This window comes from Brassica oleracea, chromosome C4 (assembly GCF_000695525.1).
Source record: "Brassica oleracea var. oleracea cultivar TO1000 chromosome C4, BOL, whole genome shotgun sequence".
NCBI classification, from domain to species: Eukaryota; Viridiplantae; Streptophyta; class Magnoliopsida; order Brassicales; family Brassicaceae; genus Brassica; species Brassica oleracea.
In genome coordinates, this window is record NC_027751.1 from 6,673,565 (window position 1) to 6,691,908 (window position 18,344).

The 18,344-nt window shown below is 37.9% G+C and overlaps 5 protein-coding genes across 5 annotated transcripts; 3 read left to right on the forward strand and 2 right to left on the reverse strand.

Annotated features, from left to right (window-relative positions):
• The first annotated feature begins 294 nt into the window (after positions 1-294).
• Positions 295-1,236, forward strand: LOC106342471 (glycine-rich RNA-binding protein 2). Its single transcript, XM_013781416.1, has 3 exons — positions 295-459; positions 784-852; positions 935-1,236. The coding sequence occupies exons 1-3, from the start codon at positions 336-338 to the stop codon at positions 1,177-1,179; spliced, it is 438 nt and encodes a 145-aa protein (XP_013636870.1). The 5' UTR covers positions 295-335; the 3' UTR covers positions 1,180-1,236.
• Positions 1,237-1,394: 158 nt separating this feature from the next.
• Positions 1,395-4,083, forward strand: LOC106342469 (arginine biosynthesis bifunctional protein ArgJ, chloroplastic). Its single transcript, XM_013781414.1, has 15 exons — positions 1,395-1,553; positions 1,643-1,762; positions 1,837-1,960; positions 2,044-2,117; positions 2,191-2,235; positions 2,317-2,367; positions 2,450-2,518; positions 2,599-2,657; positions 2,737-2,806; positions 2,888-2,968; positions 3,032-3,118; positions 3,196-3,318; positions 3,396-3,536; positions 3,621-3,766; positions 3,841-4,083. Exons 1-15 carry the CDS (start codon positions 1,491-1,493, stop codon positions 3,992-3,994), a joined length of 1,407 nt encoding a protein of 468 aa, XP_013636868.1. The 5' UTR covers positions 1,395-1,490; the 3' UTR covers positions 3,995-4,083.
• On the reverse strand, positions 4,057-5,231 carry LOC106342470. Its single transcript, XM_013781415.1, has 3 exons — positions 4,974-5,231; positions 4,644-4,897; positions 4,057-4,574 (listed from the first exon to the last, which is right to left on the reverse strand). Exons 2-3 carry the CDS (start codon positions 4,863-4,865, stop codon positions 4,254-4,256), a joined length of 543 nt encoding a protein of 180 aa, XP_013636869.1. The 5' UTR covers positions 4,866-4,897; positions 4,974-5,231; the 3' UTR covers positions 4,057-4,253.
• Positions 4,728-5,370, reverse strand: LOC106342472. The gene is made up of 2 exons (XM_013781417.1): positions 4,974-5,370; positions 4,728-4,897 (listed from the first exon to the last, which is right to left on the reverse strand). The coding sequence occupies exon 1, from the start codon at positions 5,216-5,218 to the stop codon at positions 5,096-5,098; it is 123 nt and encodes a 40-aa protein (XP_013636871.1). The 5' UTR covers positions 5,219-5,370; the 3' UTR covers positions 4,728-4,897; positions 4,974-5,095.
• Positions 5,371-15,720: 10,350 nt separating this feature from the next.
• LOC106343047 (WAT1-related protein At2g37460) lies at positions 15,721-18,218 on the forward strand. The gene is made up of 6 exons (XM_013782165.1): positions 15,721-16,032; positions 16,735-16,797; positions 16,899-17,250; positions 17,327-17,488; positions 17,569-17,720; positions 17,799-18,218. Exons 1-6 carry the CDS (start codon positions 15,833-15,835, stop codon positions 18,010-18,012), a joined length of 1,143 nt encoding a protein of 380 aa, XP_013637619.1. The 5' UTR covers positions 15,721-15,832; the 3' UTR covers positions 18,013-18,218.
• The last annotated feature ends 126 nt before the right edge of the window (positions 18,219-18,344 follow it).

The window sequence follows — 18,344 nt, forward strand, 5'->3', positions numbered from 1 at the left end:
TAGATTTCACCGGTTGAATATGGAGGCAATATGGCAATAATGTATATTATGTACAGAGTATATCGATAAACGAGGGCTTCTAGATAGTATGTGAATTATAATTTGTTTGAAGGTTATACAGCCTAATTTCTCTATTTCAAAGTATTGCTTTCTTTTTAGAAAAAAAGTGCAAGTGATGTAGATCCAGAACGACATCGTTTTGGTGGTAACGATTGGGCTTTGTTTGCTCTGATTTGGGCTTCCCTTTCGACTAATAAGTACGAACCCTTAATACTCTGGCTCACACTGGTGTGTTTTCTCAATCCGATTTCATCTCTCACTTGCTGGCTACAACAATGGCGTTTGTTTCCACTTTCCGCCGTATCTTAGCCGGATCCAACAACAACAGCCTCTCGTCGTCATCATTCTCCTGGGTTCGCCATTGTTCAGCTCTTTCATCTCCCAAGCTCTTCGTCAGCGGTATATTTCTTTCTGTGAATTCAAATTCTCATTCAGTTTCACCCAAAAATAAAAAAAAAGATAAGCTTTAGGAAACAAAACTCAGAGAAGAATTGGGTTATGCTATAGATTTGATAAGCAAGCTTTGGTGATCTTTGTCATGTTCTGATTGATAGGTATCCAACTTGTGTCTCTAGAATCAACATGAAAGCTTACTATGTTTCTTTGAGTTGTGTCTTGCTTTTAAAGACCTCCTTTTTATTTGTCTGGATGGCTTATAGATAAGAAGAGAATGTTATTCCATTATATGAATGAAACTCTTTGTATCTTTGTGCATTTGAATAGGTCTCTCCAGACTCACAACAAATGAAAAGCTTCAGGATGCATTTGCTCCTTTTGGCGAGCTCGTTGATGGTAACACTACTCTCTCTCTCTCCTTCCTGATCCAACAACATATACAGCATCAAACAACTCAGCCACATATTTTTGTGTGCAGCTAGAGTGATCACGGACAGGGAGACCGGAAGATCAAAGGGTTTCGGATTTGTGACATACGCAACAGTACAAGATGCAGAGAAAGCTAAGGAAGGAATGAATGCAAAGTTCTTGGACGGCTGGGTGATCTTCGTTGATCCTGCAAGACCTAGAGAACCAAGACGGCCTCTGCATCAAGATCAGCCTCAGTCTTCTTCCTCTGGATCCGGTTTCACAACCAACAAAACCATTGGGTGGTGTAAATGAACACAAAAACAAAAAAAAAAGGCCACACTTTTGCATTATTTTTCTTTGTACCAAATGAAAAAAAAAAAACAGCTTCTTCAAATTTATTTGTTTTTGAGACAATCAGATCATGCAATAGGTTAACAAAACCGGAAAAGACTAAACCATGATAACAAACCATTCTGTTTTCATTGTACAATCAGACAAAACAGCCTTTTGGTCTCTCTCTAGGGTTGAAGGAGTTGGATTTTTTCAGACACAAGTACAAAAAGAACAACCAATCAAAATCTGCAGCTTCTTGAACTCGAGTTTGGCGATTGTTCTCAAGAAAGATGCATTCTTGTTATCATACGCACTTCTCCTCCCTCAAGCTTCCACATTTCTTTGCGCCGAAGGTCTTTCTCTCATTATCCATCATAAGCTGATAGCTCTGAGACCAAGAAGAAAAGTTTGAAACTGTAGTTTTTTTTTTTGTATGTATCAGAGTTTTGTGGCGTCTTCACGGAGAGAATCAAGAGTGTTCGCAGTGGCAACCAGTATGGATGATGCGTCTGGTAACATACCAGCGGCTCCAATATCTCTACCTGAAGGCTCATGGAAACAGGTTTCTTTAACTTTGCATTGTTTTGGCTTATTGAGTTTGCTTCAAAGTTTGAAAGTTTGAATTTTGTTGATTAGATAAGTGGTGGAGTGACAGCTGCGAAAGGGTTTAAAGCTGCTGGTATGTATGCTGGATTGCGTGCTTCAGGAAAGAAGCCTGATCTCGCTCTTGTCACCTGTGATGTCGACGCTGTTGCTGCAGGTCCTTTGCTCTTGCTTCTTTTAGTGGTCCTTAATCAGTGGCAAAAAAGATTATGATGTTCTTCTTTGATGATTCGGTTTCAGGAGTGTTTACTATGAATGTGGTTGCTGCTGCTCCTGTAGTTTACTGCAAAAAGGTTCTTGAGACTTCCAATACGGTAAATCCTCTACCTCCTTGTTTGAATTGACCAAAGCATTTTGTAGCCTTTCTGAGACTTTGAAATGTTTCAGGCGCGTGCAGTGTTGATCAATGCCGGTCAGGCCAATGCAGCTACGGTAAAGATATATCTCTGTTGCTTTCAATAACACTCATTATATGTTAGGAGGATTGAGAATCTGAGATCATTGCTATTTCAGGGTGATGCTGGTTACCAAGATACGTTAGATTGTGTTGGTTCACTAGCAACGGTACGTCTTGATGTTCTCTTATGAGCCCTTGTCTCCCTCCCGCAAACCTTATATGTATTTCAGTATTTTCCCTTTGTTGCAGCTACTTAAAGTGAAACCAGAGGAAGTATTAATCGAATCAACTGGTGTTATTGGTCACAGGATTAAAAAGGTACAACACATTTCTCGTTTTAGTAACTTTGCATCACTTGTGTTGTTGTGTTTCTCACCCCAACGATCTCAATATTGCAGAAAGAGCTTCTCCAAGCACTTCCAACACTAGTCAACTCGATGTCAAACTCTGTTCAACAGTAATCTTCTTTGTCTCTTATGTTACAATCTTCACTTTAAATATCAGCCACTGGAACCAAATCTAATTTGATATAACAGGGCAGATTCTGCTGCTATAGCAATCACCACAACGGATCTTGTAAGCAAGAGCGTGGCAGTTGAATCACAGGTAAGTACAAGAAAGACAGTTGTGTTCTGTTTCTTCCTTAGACTGTTTCATATATCTTGCAATGATTTGAAAACTGCTCAGGTCGGAGGAACCACTATTCGAGTTGGTGGTATGGCTAAAGGCTCAGGGATGATTCATCCAAATATGGCAACTATGCTAGGTGTATGTTCCTTTCTTTTGGCCGCATAGAAGACATAGGCATTGATGTTGATTTATGTTTCTCAGGTCATCACAACAGACGCTCTGGTTGAAAGTGATATCTGGAGAAAGATGGTAAAGGTTGCAGTAAACCGAAGCTTTAACCAGATCACTGTAAGTTAAAACAATTTCAAACATTGATTATTTTTTCAGTCTCCAGGCTCTGATTGATTGAAAACATGGTCTTATAGGTAGATGGGGACACGAGTACTAACGACACAGTCATTGCTCTGGCGAGCGGGCTATCTGGATCACCTTTTATATCTTCTTTGAACTGTGAAGAAGCTCTACAGCTTCAGACATGCCTTGATGCGGTATGTATGTATGTTTTTGCTATCTATCTAACAGTGGCTCATAAGCTGGACTTAACATTGAACTCTAAAACTAATAGGTGATGCAAGGACTTGCCAAATCAATAGCTTGGGATGGCGAGGGCGCAACATGTCTCATTGAGGTTACGGTAAAAGGAACAGAAACTGAAGCAGAAGCAGCGAAAATTGCACGCTCGGTGGCTTCCTCTTCACTAGTTAAAGTATGTGAGCGGAGATAGAGACTATGAATGATCAAAGAGATCATTCTTCTTGTTTCTAAGGTCTGTCGTTGCTGGTTGTGACAGGCAGCTGTTTATGGAAGAGATCCTAACTGGGGACGCATAGCTGCAGCTGCTGGCTACGCTGGGGTTTCTTTCCAGATGGATAAGCTTGAGATATCACTCGGCGAGTTTTCACTCATGGAGAGTGGTCAACCTCTTCCTTTTGACAGGTTTCTTATCTTACAACTGCTATTGTCTCAATGGCAAAATGAGGTTAAACCATGTTCTTACACAAATGTAACAGGGATGGAGCCAGTAACTACCTCAAGATAGCTGGCGAGGTTCATGGAACTGTCACAATCGATTTATCCGTAGGTGAAGATGCAGCCACAGGAAAGGCGTGGGGGTGTGATCTTAGCTATGACTATGTCAAGATCAACGCTGAGTATACCTCCTGAGACCAAGATGCAGAGATTCATGTAATGTTGTGTTATGTTCTCAATTTATAAACTACATTTGCTTCAAATAACAAAACATCATTTCAAATAACAAAGCTTCATTGAGTTCTTCACAACAAGTACTTAGGATCAACCATTACACATAAGAAAGAGAACACACACACACAAAGTGAAGTGATTATTTATTAGACAAAGAGGGAGAGCACATCTCATTGATGTGTGAAGATGTGCCTTGGTCATTATTAACAGCCAGTGCCATTCAAGAAGATGCAGCAACGATAGGCATCTGAGTAACCCAATCAAACTTCTCGCGACTGTGTTTGCGAGAAGCTTGCTTCTTGTTGTCCTTGCCACTACGAGAGGAATTAGAGTTGTCTTTGCTCTTCTGTCCTTTCTTTCCGTTCTTCCTGTGGCTATCTTTGCTCTTTGATTTCTGCTGCTGTTTCTTGTTTCTTGTGTGGGAGGCTATGGAGGGAGGAGGATCATACACGTCAGCCGCCCATGAAACACTCGTCTTCTTCAGTGTCAAGCCATGCTTCTCCCGGCTGCCTTTTATAGCAGGGATGAGAACAACCGGAGCCTGTTGAAAATGACACTTGAGACTCTTATTGAAGTATAAACAATGAACCAGTAACACATGGTGACTTACAGTAGTAAGGTTCTCATCCTCGTCTTCATCATCTGAAGACTTGAGAGGTAAAGAACCTAAAGTGGATTTGGTAGCTGATTCTTCATTCACAGTTTGGTTTATAAAACCAGTTTCATCTCCATCGGGTTCCAGAGAATCTTCAGATCCAACATGCTGCGTTAAACGCGGACTCGAAGAAGCCGAGATCTCAAAGTCTGAATCTTTACCCGAAACAGAGCTCATATCCAACTAAATATTCAAACTAGTAGTCGTAACTGCCACAAACAAGCTCAAAGTTATCACCTTTGAGATATAAAAAAAAAAAAAAAAAAAATACAGAAACGTTCGTACCTTCGTGGGTTTGCGAATCGAGCACACCAAAGATCAAGTAAAGTTTTTGTCTTTCGATGAAAAGAGAGAGAAGAGAGGAGGAGGCAGAAGAAGAAGAAGAAGGAGAAGGAGAAAGAGAGATGTTAACTAAGATTACCACGCCAATCAGACTTTTCAAGAGGTTTAAGACGATAAGAAGACAAACCGGAATGACAAGGAGTCAGAGAAGGAACCAAAAGGAGAAGCTTAGAGGGCACCGAAGGCATTATATCTTATGCTCTTCGTAACCCTTTTAACCCAACGGAAATGCCCTAATTCTCTAATCTCGAATCCAGAAGAGTTCTCAGAAGCTTTGATGCGAGAAGGAAACACCCAAAAAAAAAAAAAAGAGAGAGGGATGATTCTCCTAACAGATATACCCAATAAGCCTTAGAATCGGATCATGGAGGACAACGGATTTTGCGTGTGATGAGGAAGACGACAAGGAAGAGAAGCTAATCTGAGAAGACGAAGAAGATGACGTCTTAAATAGAAAAGTTGAATCAACGGTTGATTGATGTGTTTAGACTAAATCACGACCGTACACGCGTCCTGAGTGAAGACTTTTCTTTATGGGCCTTGATATTTTTATATTGGGTCTTAAGGCATGTTATACACTAATGGGCCATCGGAGGAAATAAATTGCTACACCCTTTTTTTTTTATATGCCCCGGGAGGATAAATTTACACCATTTTTGAAATAAATATCAGCAATTGCTACATTACCAGCATGATTTTTTTTTTTTTGAAATAAATTGCTACACCATTGCTGCACTATCGACTGATATAGTGGATCCCGGGAAGAATACACTTATTACTATGTAGTTATTAAGTAGCGATAATTTAGTTATTTATTTATATAACTTGACGTTTTGAAACAGAGTATTCATGCACTAATCACTAGGCCATCATACTTTTGGTATGCTTGTTGTTAATGCAATCGGTACTTGTTGATATGTTGTGTTATTTATTCATTGGTTTGGTCTTAATAGAAGACTCTTTTATCTAACACTAGAGTCTTTTAACGGGGAGAGGCCTGGTTTTTAACGGAGGATTTTAATGAAATTATTGAGAATAGCGAGAAACAAGGAGGATCTGATAGAGCTGAAGGCACTTTTTGCTCATTCCGCTCATTTCTCTCTCAGAATAACCTGTTTGACCTAAAGCACTCTGGTAACTTTCTGTCTTGGCGAGGAAAGAGAAGGTCACACCTCGTACACTGCCGCCTAGACAGAGCCTTAAGTAACCCCGAATGGACAGATCTCTATCCCTCCTGTAGAACCCAATACCTCCACTTTGAAGGTTCATATCACCACCCTCTACTGTCTTTCCTAGATACTACAAGGAAGAAAGGCACACGCATCTTCAGATATGACAGAAGGCTCAAAGAGAACGATGAAGTCAAGAAAATCATACAAGACATTTGGTATATCTACTCCCACCTCAGCGTAGACACGCGCCTGACTCTCTGTAGAAAGGCCATCTCAAAAGGGAGTAGAGAAACTCAGATAAATAGCCAAAAGGAAATCACATCCATCAAGCTGCAACTGGACATTGCAATGTCAGACACCTCCCAAAATCAAAACGAAAGCAAGATCCAGGAGCTGAACTTAAACCTGTTGAAGGCCTATAAGGCTGAAGAAGCCTTCTGGAAACAAAGGAGCCGTCAGCTCTGGCTCTCACTGGGGGACTCCAACACTGGGTACTTTCATGCAGTTACCAAGATGCGTCGAGCAAAGAAGAAGCTGGCTATAATTGAAGATGCTAATGGCGTACCATGGCATGAAGAAGAGCAGATCGCCAAAGTGGTCTCACAATATTATGATGAACTCTTCACGGCTTGTACTTTTGACGGGAGAGCCACAGTCTCAAAAGCTCTAAGACCCTGCGTTTCAGAACAAATGAACGCGAACCTGATTAGTGATCCAACTTATGAGGAAGTAAAGAGAGCGTTATTTGCAATTCATGCTGATAAGGCACCTGGACCCGACGGATTCTCAGCGAGTTTCTTCCAGTCCAACTGGGAGATTGTGGGACCAGCAATAGTGTCAGAGATACAAAGCTTCTTCACAACGGGCATCCTCCCTCCTACCATAAATGTCACACATGTCAGGCTCATTCCAAAGGTAACAGGACCGAAAAAAGTCACAGAGTACCGACCTATAGCTCTGTGTAATTTCTTCTACAAAATCATCTCAAAGATCTTATCCTTACGCTTGAAGCCTGTCTTGGGTTCTATCATCTCCGAAAACCAGTCTGCCTTCATTCCTGGAAGAGCTATCACTGACAACGTCCTCATTACCCATGAAGTGCTCCACTACCTGAAATCATCAACAACAGAAAAGAAGTGCCCAATGGCGGTTAAAACCGACATGAGCAAGGCGTATGACAGAGTCGAATGGGATTTTATACAACAAGTTCTACAGAGGCTAGGCTTTCATGAGAAACTGATACACCTAGTAATGCAATGTGTCACTACAGTGTCATATTCATTCCTAATAAACGAAGCAGTCTACGGCTCGGTAACCCCACAAAGAGGAATTAGGCTGGGTGATCCCATCTCCCCATATCTATTTATCCTGTGCGGAGATGTTCTTACCGGTTTGGCAAGGAAGCTGAGAGAACGGGTTCTTTCCAAGACATCAGAGTGGCTAGAGGAGCCCCACGACTGAACCATCTGCTTTTTGCAGATGATACGATGTTCTTCTGCTACTCTACACCCGAGGCATGTCAAGCTCTGAAAGATATACTTCTGGAATATGAAAGAGCATCAGGTCAGCAGATCAACAAAACCAAATCCTCGATAACTTTCTCCTCTAAGACCCCCACCGAAATGAAGGGGCGCGCAAAGGCTATCTTAGCTATAACCAAAGAGGGGGGTACAGGGAAGTATCTTGGGTTACCGGAGCACTTCAGAAGGAGGAAAAATGATCTCTTCACCTCGGTGGTGGATAGAATCCGTCAGAGAGCCCAGAGCTGGTCATCACGCCACCTATCGAAAGCAGGGAAAATGGTCATGGTTAAATCAGTTCTCACAGCAATGCCATCTCACTCTATGTCGTGTTTTCAAATTCCAGTCAGCTTATGCAAATGCATACAATCAGAGCTAACAAGGTTTTGGTGGGGAGGAATTGATGAGAAGAAAAAACTATGTTGGGTGTCATGGACAAACCTTTCAAAACCAAAAGCGGCAGGTGGCTTGGGATTTAGAGATATCCAAGCCTTTAACCAGGCTCTCCAAGCTAAGATTGCATGGAGGATACTCACTGCTCCCTCTTGTCTCTTGGCAAGAATACTCACAGGGAAATACTGCCATAAGAAACCATTTCTCCAAGTCGAACTCCCAACATCATGCTCACATGGATGGAGAAGTATCTTCCACGGCAGAGACCTCCTCACACAGAACCTGGGGAAAGCCATAGGGAATGGACTAACAACACGTGTCTGGCAAGACTCTTGGATATCACTCTCAGCAGACGTCAAACCCTATGGACCAATAACAGAGGATGCAAGAGATCTACGGGTATCAGACCTTCTCACATATGACCTAAAGTGGAACGTTAAGAGAATCAAGGAACTCTTACCTGAATTGGCAGCTACAATTCAACGCTTGCAGCCGAGTCAAATGGGAGTGGAGGACGCCTTCATCTGGCAACCATTAACATCCGGTATTTACTCAACCAAATTTGGATACCACTCAGCCATGACTTCAAGAAATCACCCAAGCTCCCACGCACGAACAGTCACCATCATTGATTGGTATAAAGACGTCTGGTCAACCAAATGCTCACCAAAGCTGAAGGTTTTCCTATGGTCCATCGTACAACGAGCCCTGCCAACAGGAGTAAATCTTCAACGCAGAGGTATCACAGCGGCTGTCACCTGTCCAAGATGTGGAGGTCAAGAATCAACAACACATATCTTCTTCTCATGTACCTTCGCAAAAAGAGTCTGAAGTATACTACCTGTTGCAAACGTAGCTCACCTAGCTACAGTCCAAAGCTTCGAATCGGCTATCCTAGAGTTTCGACAGAAACCTTGCCTTCCATCCTCAGGTATCACTATAAACATCCTCCCTTGGGCATGTTGGCAGATATGGTTATCGCGAAATCTTCTCATCTTCGAAGGAAAGACCCTTACAACCGACGAAGTAGCCTCCCGAACAATAACAGCAATCAAGGAATGGATGGCTGCACAAACAACAAAAGAACCAAATCAACCATCAAAAACACCACCAACGGATCTACTTCTCTCTGAATCTATGCAACAGAACCTTACCTGCTGTTTCACGGACGCCGCCTGGAACAAAGAAACCCAAAAAGCAGGACTGGGTTGGATCTTCAAGGAGCAGAGAGTCATAATCTGCAAGGGCTCTGAGGCCATAAACTCCATTAGCTCCCCCATCTTAGCAGAGGCGCTTGCTTGTCGATCTAGCCTACGCCATGCAATCTCTATCGGTATCGAGGACCTCAACGTCTTCTCGGATAATCAAACGCTCATCAGAGCTCTAAATAGCAAGCTTACACACAAAGAGATCTTCGGTATTGTCTCCAATATCAAAGTTCTCGCAGCTTCGTTTCACGCGATCTCCTTCTTCCATATCTCTCGCTCAAGGAACTTAGAGGCAGATAGTCTTTGCAAGTCAGTCTTGCTCGACCCATCATCTGCCATGGGCTTCTCCTTGGGCCGTTTAAGTTTAAGTTTAAATGCAATTTCACCCAACGAAATGGGCTTTGTAATGGGCTTTGTAATGGGCTGAACCCTTCCCTAATTTCTCTCTTAATATAATTTCAGTTGATCAAAAAAAAAAGAGTATTTTTTTTTTGTCAGCAACACTCTTTCTAGTGGTTTTTTTAGTGGATTCTGAGCTCATGTGCAACGTAAGACCATGTGTAATGGAGAAGACCCTAGTTAGGTTCTTAGTAAATATTTAATTAATAAAATTAAGCAAAATAGTGTAAAAGCATTAAGGAACGTTTTTTATGTGCCTTATTTAAAAGATATTTCTTGACATCTCTTAGTTAAAAACTGTTTTTTTCTTCTTTTTTTTCTTCTAATTCCTAATTATACTAAGATACCTCCCTGAGAAACTGAAATAAACATGGCCTAAGGAACTTTCGGGTGCAACGAGTACTCTTTTTTTTTTACTTCCATTATGATTTCATTATTTTCTATGTTTTCTTTACTTCTATTATGATTAGTTAGCAATTATGATATGGACGCATTGCCGGTCCTGACATTATATAGGCCATAAGCTAAATAAAATTTGGGCCTAATAAATTTATAAAAGTTAAAAGAAAACAAAGAAAAATTATCAAAATGATTAAGATTCCCCTCAGGACCGGCTCACTTATTATCATGCGGTACAATTAAGGCTCATGGAGGTTTTAAAGCAGCCAATATCTAGAGGACGTCTTTTACTCAGGATAAGTCTTGGAATATTATCAACTATTCTTACTGTGTTTAAACCTATACGAGTCTCTCTCATCCTCGCTGATGAGTGATGCCTAAAAGTAGTATAGGCAATTCGTGTATATGAACCAAACAAATATGTTTTGCTAAGATTTTTGTTTCCCATAAGTATTATTACAACTATTTTCTTTAATTGTGTTAGTTGACATCCAAGCAAAAATCAGACGATCCATAAATCACCCTTGTGCCAATTTATTCACCTAGATGCGTTGGGGATTGCGATAACAATTACTAGTTTCGTCCCTGATTCTTATCAAATGTGACTGATAGATATCTACATATCTATGTTTTTCTTTAACCATACCTAACGATTCAGTAAAAAATAAAAAGAAGACAGGTTAGGATTGTTGAAACTTCTTTTGGTATGTGATTGGAAATGATTTGCACGTCTCCTGTAATGGGTTCACCTTTTAATTTTGTCACAATGCATAAACAAGTGATGCCTATTCTTTGCTTTATAGTTCCTAGATCAAGACCCCGAAGATCTTGACTTACTTGCATCTCCTAATTCTCCTTAATTTTTGCCAATTCTATATATATATATTTATAAAGCAAAGCCAAATATTTATTAGCATTTAGATGAGCATACATTACTTTCACACAATATCCATTTCTTTTTAAACACGAATAAACCAATTAGAATCTATATATCTTAAAAAATTATGAATGAGCTTTTCTCATGATTAGTGCTACAACATAAATCTATAAGGAATCTCTTGTGTCATAATTAAGACTATTTATTATTTATCAAAAACGATAATGCGTGGTGATTATAGATAAGAGCGAAAGAAGCATGAAGGTTAATTACATCTGAAAAAAAAAAAAAAAAAAAAAAAATCCAGATATGAAACGATTGATTACCACAAAACATTTGCAAGTAATCGGTCGATTCTACTATTTATTATTTATCAAAAACGATAATGCGTGGTGATTATAGATAAGAGCGAAAGAAGCATGAAGGTTAATTACATCTGTAAAAAAAAAAAAAAAAAAAAAAAAAAAAGGTTAATTACATCTGATAAAGAACGCACCGAAGAAATAAAGCTGCAAGTGGCCATAAGACTGATGTCTGAGTCGACTTACACCATATATATATATCGACAGACACATTCCAAAGTAGTGTTCCGACCAATCACCAACTACTTCACTTAGATCTGTTCGCCATATCTCACACATTTTCGTCTTCTCTCATCCTTCTACTTAGTAAAATTGGGCTTTTTTCTACGGTATTTTAATTAGTAACTTCATTTCAACTACTCCTTTTAAATAACTTCATTTTATTAGGAAAGTACTAGTTTCTAGAGACTAGAGGGTTTTTAAACTCGACGAATTTTATGAAGATAAATAATTATGAAAAATATGGCAGTGGCAGAGCAGTATTGTAGATGTTTCTCCTTATATTATATATAAAAGTAAGTCTTGAGCTACTCACAGACCATCTCATAAGTCATTATCTCCATAGCTGCAACATCTAGCATCTGGCAGTCTCAAAGCTCAGTATGTTTCGGGCTCTCCTCTTAGTCTTGTCTTATGCCCACATATTTCCTTGATACCTTATTATATCATTAGATGTGATGTTTCTAACATGCATTTTTAGATGATATATTTATCGTTTGATATCGACCGAATGCTATTATTGGACAAATTAACTATGCCATCAAATGCAACATACACGTAGTAAGGTAATTGGATTTCAACACTATGTTAATGTACTTAATTTTTCAATTCAAACTAAATGGAATTATGTGAAACTAGAATATGTTATTGTATCATATGTCAAATTCCTTATAATTGCAAGAATATGAAACAAGTTGACAACAAGACAAGAATCAGAAAAGCTGTTTATAGATTACACCAGGAAAATGTAAACAAAAAAAGGTGGTACATATTTTCATGTATGTTTCAACACAAACTAAGAAGATTATGATCAATAATTGCAGATTAGTATCTTTAAAAATTCCTATCTAAGGAAAAAAACTAATAAAGAAAAGGTTGAATAAAAGGCTAATCGTTACAATCGCACTCGAAACTTCGAAAGCACTATTTGAGAGTTCTATATTCTGATACTCTCCAAGAACACCATATATAATCGCACTAAAGCATGGCCCTCCAAATATATATATATTCCTGATACCTATGTACGTATAACTTTGGGCAATGAGAAAATACTTAATATAACTCCACTAATTAAATAGATGTTCACAAAATTCATTTTTAGAAGAATACAAAACTCATAATCATTGTATAATTTAAAGAGAAAGTATTTAAATAAAAGACACTGCACATATGTATTAAAATGAGGACCGCCCAAAGCATTAGCACACAATAATGCAGAGAAAAGCATTAATAGACAATAATGCGAAAGAAAGCATTGGAAAATAAGTTAAAAGAAAAGGAGCAATTGGGAAACTTAATCAGAAGAAGACGATCACTACGTCTTTTCGTTTGTTGTATCTTTGACCATATAAATTAATGGATCCCATTCTTCACCTTTTCTTTCGACGACTACGTTCAATATGGAGCTTTCAAAAAGCCTAAAATAAGCGGTTTCGTATCGTACGTCCACACATATATATATCTAGTAGATATTATAGGTCGTTGTAGATTTTAGACATGTGTGGTTTGGTGGACAAAACTCGCATTTAGATTTTACAATCCTATATTGAGTTATGTATAGCATCTTATGAGTTCTTATCTTGTTTCTTGTAGATTTTTGCAAGATAATCCATGTTTTAAAAGTTTAGAAAATGAACTTTGGTTCATGGGATTTGTGTCCTTGTTAAGGTTTGGTCATTAAGATAACATTCTTATTAGCTTGTTAGTAATTTTCAAAACAAATTGAGTCTTACATGCATTCTAGTTTCTTCTAAAACTAAACTGTATGAGCAGTGGCGGATCTAGACACAGTTTCAGTTGGGGGCAAACTACTAAAAATAACAAAAACAACCTTGAATTGGGGGCACTTTTATGCTTATTCATCAAACTACAAACAATTTCATCAAATTAACTCTAACTTATTCAAGAAAAAAATTAAAAACAGTAGCGTGACCCCGCACCCGTATACATACGTCCGCCCCTGTGTATGAGTTAAATTGTAGTACGTAGTATGTTGATAAAAAGAAAATTTTGGGTGATAGACATAAATTTGTCGGTTCTATATTCAAGTTCAGTTATAAATCAAGTTACTGTTGTTTGGCTAGATGAAGTTGGATCCATATCTTAGACCTCATTAATAATCTGGATCGGACTAGATGCCAATATTGTCTTTCTGATTTACAGCAAAAAAACTATTGTCTTTCTAGAAGCTTAGTTTGGCTTCGGTCCAGATAGCCCCAATCAATAAAATTGAACCATATTTATTTACACTCATCAAAAATCATATTACCTTTAATAATGGAAGCGCTCATGCACGAATTTTCTTTAAAATCATTGCAAGTAATTCATCCCCAATCTCTTGCCTTTTTAAAGAAAAAAAATGGTGCACCACACGGAATTTACTTTTTGTCAGCCCAAAAGGGAAAGAAGATGTATTTATAGAATTCCCAATGCTATCTTGCACGTCTCCTATTGGCTCTTACAAAGCACATTTAAGGTTTTGGTCTAATTGAAACTATAATTATATGAATAAGATCTGTTTCATAAGCATACGTCACAAATGTATAGAATATTATGTATATGTTATCGTATATGTATGCAGATAGTAGCTTATTAACATATATATTTATGTAAGTGGTTGCTTGACTCAACTTTGAAATTAGGAGTCCATTCTTTTTAACTAGAAATTCAAATCCAGTGAAGAAATAAGTTATGTCATTTCATGACTATAATATATTTCAATGTTTAATTACGGTTGATCAATAAAAAGATGTTACAAATTATGTATTTAATTAGGACATGCTTATTCTATGTTGAGTTACTTTATTTTATGATTGTAATTAATTAAAATTTGTATAGTTGGAGATATATTTTTGGGGACGATATTTTTTATAAGAGAGTAATCAACTACGTAGGCCCACATGGTCAATCAAACCAACATAGCTAACTTTAGGAGGAAAGAAACTGTTCAGATTGCTATTCCCAAATTCTTTCATCCTAATAATTCTCCCCCACGTATACAGCTCACATGAATTTTATCCTGTACTCATGCCATTAGCCACGAGTCTGAGAGGCAAACCTCGCCCAGTGAAGCGAGCGCAAACCAAGGTGTCATATAAAGGATGTTTGTATGTCTGAAAGCATTCACTCGGGCTCCTCGCTCGTTTTTCATATTTTCAATTTAGGTTCATAAAAAAAAATTGATCCACAATTGATTATATTGGATTTATAACTCATCTCTTCCTTTTGTACTTTCATGTTTTATTCTTCGGTTAGAAATAAATATGTAAAAAGATTTCATTTAGTCTTTTAATTTTCAAATTAATTTCGCATCCCTAAGCTTAGAGGTTTGGATGGCTTTTGTTGTGTTCAATTCCCATTTGGAGCCAGCCAATAATTACATGAAAATGATAGGGAATACTTAGATGTAGATGTGTATATTATTTTGTGATCCTTACTGATATCGTGAGATATTCATACCTGCCAAATGCCAAATACAGAATAATGAATCAGAACATTATGTTGACAGAGAACCGATCCTTCTCTTTTAGAAAACAAAATTATAGCAAAGAAAATAATGAAAGCAAGTCCACCAGAAACAAGGTGGCAAATGGGAACACTGCAAAGGACCCAAAATATTGGCAATTATACGCACTTACATCAATAATTATTCCATGAACTAAAACAAATAATAAAATTACTTAATAAAATGGAAAAAGTAAAAATCTAACCAATAGTCTATCTACTCAACAGTGTCGGTATATCGTGACTCATTAATCATTTACATAGTTTATACTTTATAGTAATTTACATTTGGAAAGAACTCGATGCATCAACACCTCTCCTGGAGTTAGGCAACCATAAATATAAAAGTGTTTTGTTCATTTAGTTAGATTATGTGAAGATCATACGCATATTCTCAAATTTGTAAATCTTTTGTGCATCCTCTTTGGTTCTAGTTGATAAGATAGAGAAATAGGGCCCATGAATTCAGGGTAGGGTATGACAACTTGACTTAACAAACAAAAAACAAAAAAATTTGTACACATATTTATATCATAAATATTTACACAAACATACACGTATAAGTTTCCGTAGAGAGAAGAATGTTCACATCACATCCTTTATTGTTAGGCCTATATAAATAGAGATAACCAAGACCATCATAACACATCATTCAATTGAAAACAAACCTTCCTGTTTCTCTATTGCTACTACTTTTAAACATAATCAAAAGAGAGAAAGAGCGAGATTGTTGATCTTAAGTTATTAAGATGGAGGAAATAAGGAAGAGAGATTGTATGGAGAAGGCAAGACCATTCATTTCAGTAGTATTGCTGCAAGTAGGGTTAGCAGGAATGGACATTCTCTCAAAAGCTGTCCTAAACAAAGGCATGAGCAATTACGTCCTTGTTGTTTACCGTCATGCGGTTGCTACCGTGGTTATGGCCCCTTTCGCCTTCTATTTCGACAAGTACTTTCTACTTTCCCTTCTTTAGATCAGCTTATTTGACAAACACAAACGTTTGGCTTGTAGTTTTAAACTTGTAGTTTTAAAACCATGGTAATAATTTTTTTTTTTGGGCAAAACCATGGTAATAAATTATCATGGTAATAGTTTTAAAACCATGGTAATAAATTATCATCTAGTTTTATCTATATTGGAAAATGGAAATCGAGTCTGCAATGCATTACAAAAGTTTTTTAACGTTTGTGTTTCCATGCTATATGATACCTATTTAATATTATTTGTGTGGTTGTGCATAGACGTTTAGTGTGTTGAAAAGATGAAAGTAGTAAAAGAAAGAATGAGGTTTGTGACGTAACTATACGATAAGATGGTGTCAAAGACAACACACTTGTAACGGTTCTATCTTTTTTTTTTTTTTGTGGCTTCTGTCACTGTCATGCATAGAATGTGAGTACTTCCCATTTATTTTAATGTCTCTCTTGGACATGAATGCTTCAGTGATTATGATTGTAAACGCGTAACTTTGACAGAAACCACTTCGTATGAGATATATTTTTTTACCACGATTCTCAAATAAGCACAAGTCCCTTCTTAAAAAGATAACAATGATACAAAATGTGTCAAAATGGTTAAAAATATTGTTTTCATGATTGAAAAAAATTGCAACTTTCTAATGTAATTTAATGGTTATGATGTGAAAAACAGGAAGGTGAGACCAAAGATGACGTGGATGATATTTGGCAAGATAACACTTCTTGGATTACTCGAGTAATAACTTTATTTTATTCTTTAATTGTCCCACAAATCTATCTTCTTATTCACTTGAATCTGATTTATATTTCGTATCATGTATTTTTGCAATATAATAGGCCAGTGATCGATCAGAACTTATACTACTTAGGGATGAAATACACGACGGCTACATTTGCAACCGCCATGTACAATGTCCTACCTGCAATCACGTTCGTCCTTGCCTATTTATTTGGGCTTGAAAGAGTGAACCTACGTTGCATCAGGAGCGCGGGTAAGATAATTGGGACATTGGCTACAGTAGGAGGAGCTATGATCATGACTCTTGTAAAAGGCCCGGTTCTTGACCTTTTCTGGACCAAAGGAGTCTCTGCACCAAACACAACTGGGACTGATATTCACAGTGCCATCAAAGGCGCAGTTCTGGTCACTATTGGTTGTTTCAGCTATGCATGTTTCATGATTCTCCAAGTAAAGGCAATCTTTAAAAATAATAATAATAAGATATTTATCGATTGATTTTTACAAATAAGTTATTTCTTTTCAGGCTGTCACGTTGAGGACTTACCAAGCAGAACTCTCACTCACAGCTTGGATATGCCTAATGGGAACAATAGAAGGAACAGCCGTGGCACTAGTGATGGAGAAAGGAAACCCTGGCGCGTGGGCCATTGGTTGGGACACTGAACTTCTTACGGCCGCATACAGTGTAAGATTCAGACATGTCTAAGTAACTCAGTGACTCCCAGATTGTCTTGTAAATTAATTATGGTAATAAAATGGATGCAGGGGATAGTTTGCTCAGCAATCGCTTACTATGTTGGAGGAATGGTGATGAAAACTAGAGGTCCAGTGTTTGTAACAGCTTTTAGTCCTCTCTGCATGATCATAGTGGCGATTATGTCGACCGTCATCTTTGCTGAGCAGATGTACTTGGGAAGGTAAGCAAGACACCAAACAATGACACCAGGCACTAGTTTTACTAATCAGGATTTAACTATAATCTTTTTCTTTGGCAGGGTTCTTGGTGCGGTGGTTATATGTGCAGGACTCTACCTTGTGATATGGGGCAAAGGCAAAGATATTGAATATCCTTCCACGCCACAAGTAGGTGATGAATCAACACAACCAAAATTGGAACTAAGCAGAAACGTGAAGGATAGTGTTGGTCATGAAGCCATTACAATCAACAATCAAGGAGAGCAAAGAAGAACGTTTGTAGAAACAGTCTAACTGTACTATATGGTGACATTGATGTTTTGCTTGGAGGAGTTAGAACGCTCACCAGTTTCAGATGGTATCCACTATGTTTCCAGATCAATTGTAGAATAGAATTTGCTAACTACCATGGGAGGAAAATAATTGTCATAGAGTTGGAAAAAAAAATGATGGAACTATTGGATTCATGCAATAGACAATGAAAAATATGATTTGCTACAGTGTCTTCACTACAAATCATGAAGTTACCACTATCCTAAAAAGGAACTTAGTGCTTCACTATTTCACTAAAGAGATTAATAATCGCAAAAGTCAGCACATACCAGACACCATCATTCTGGTTACCA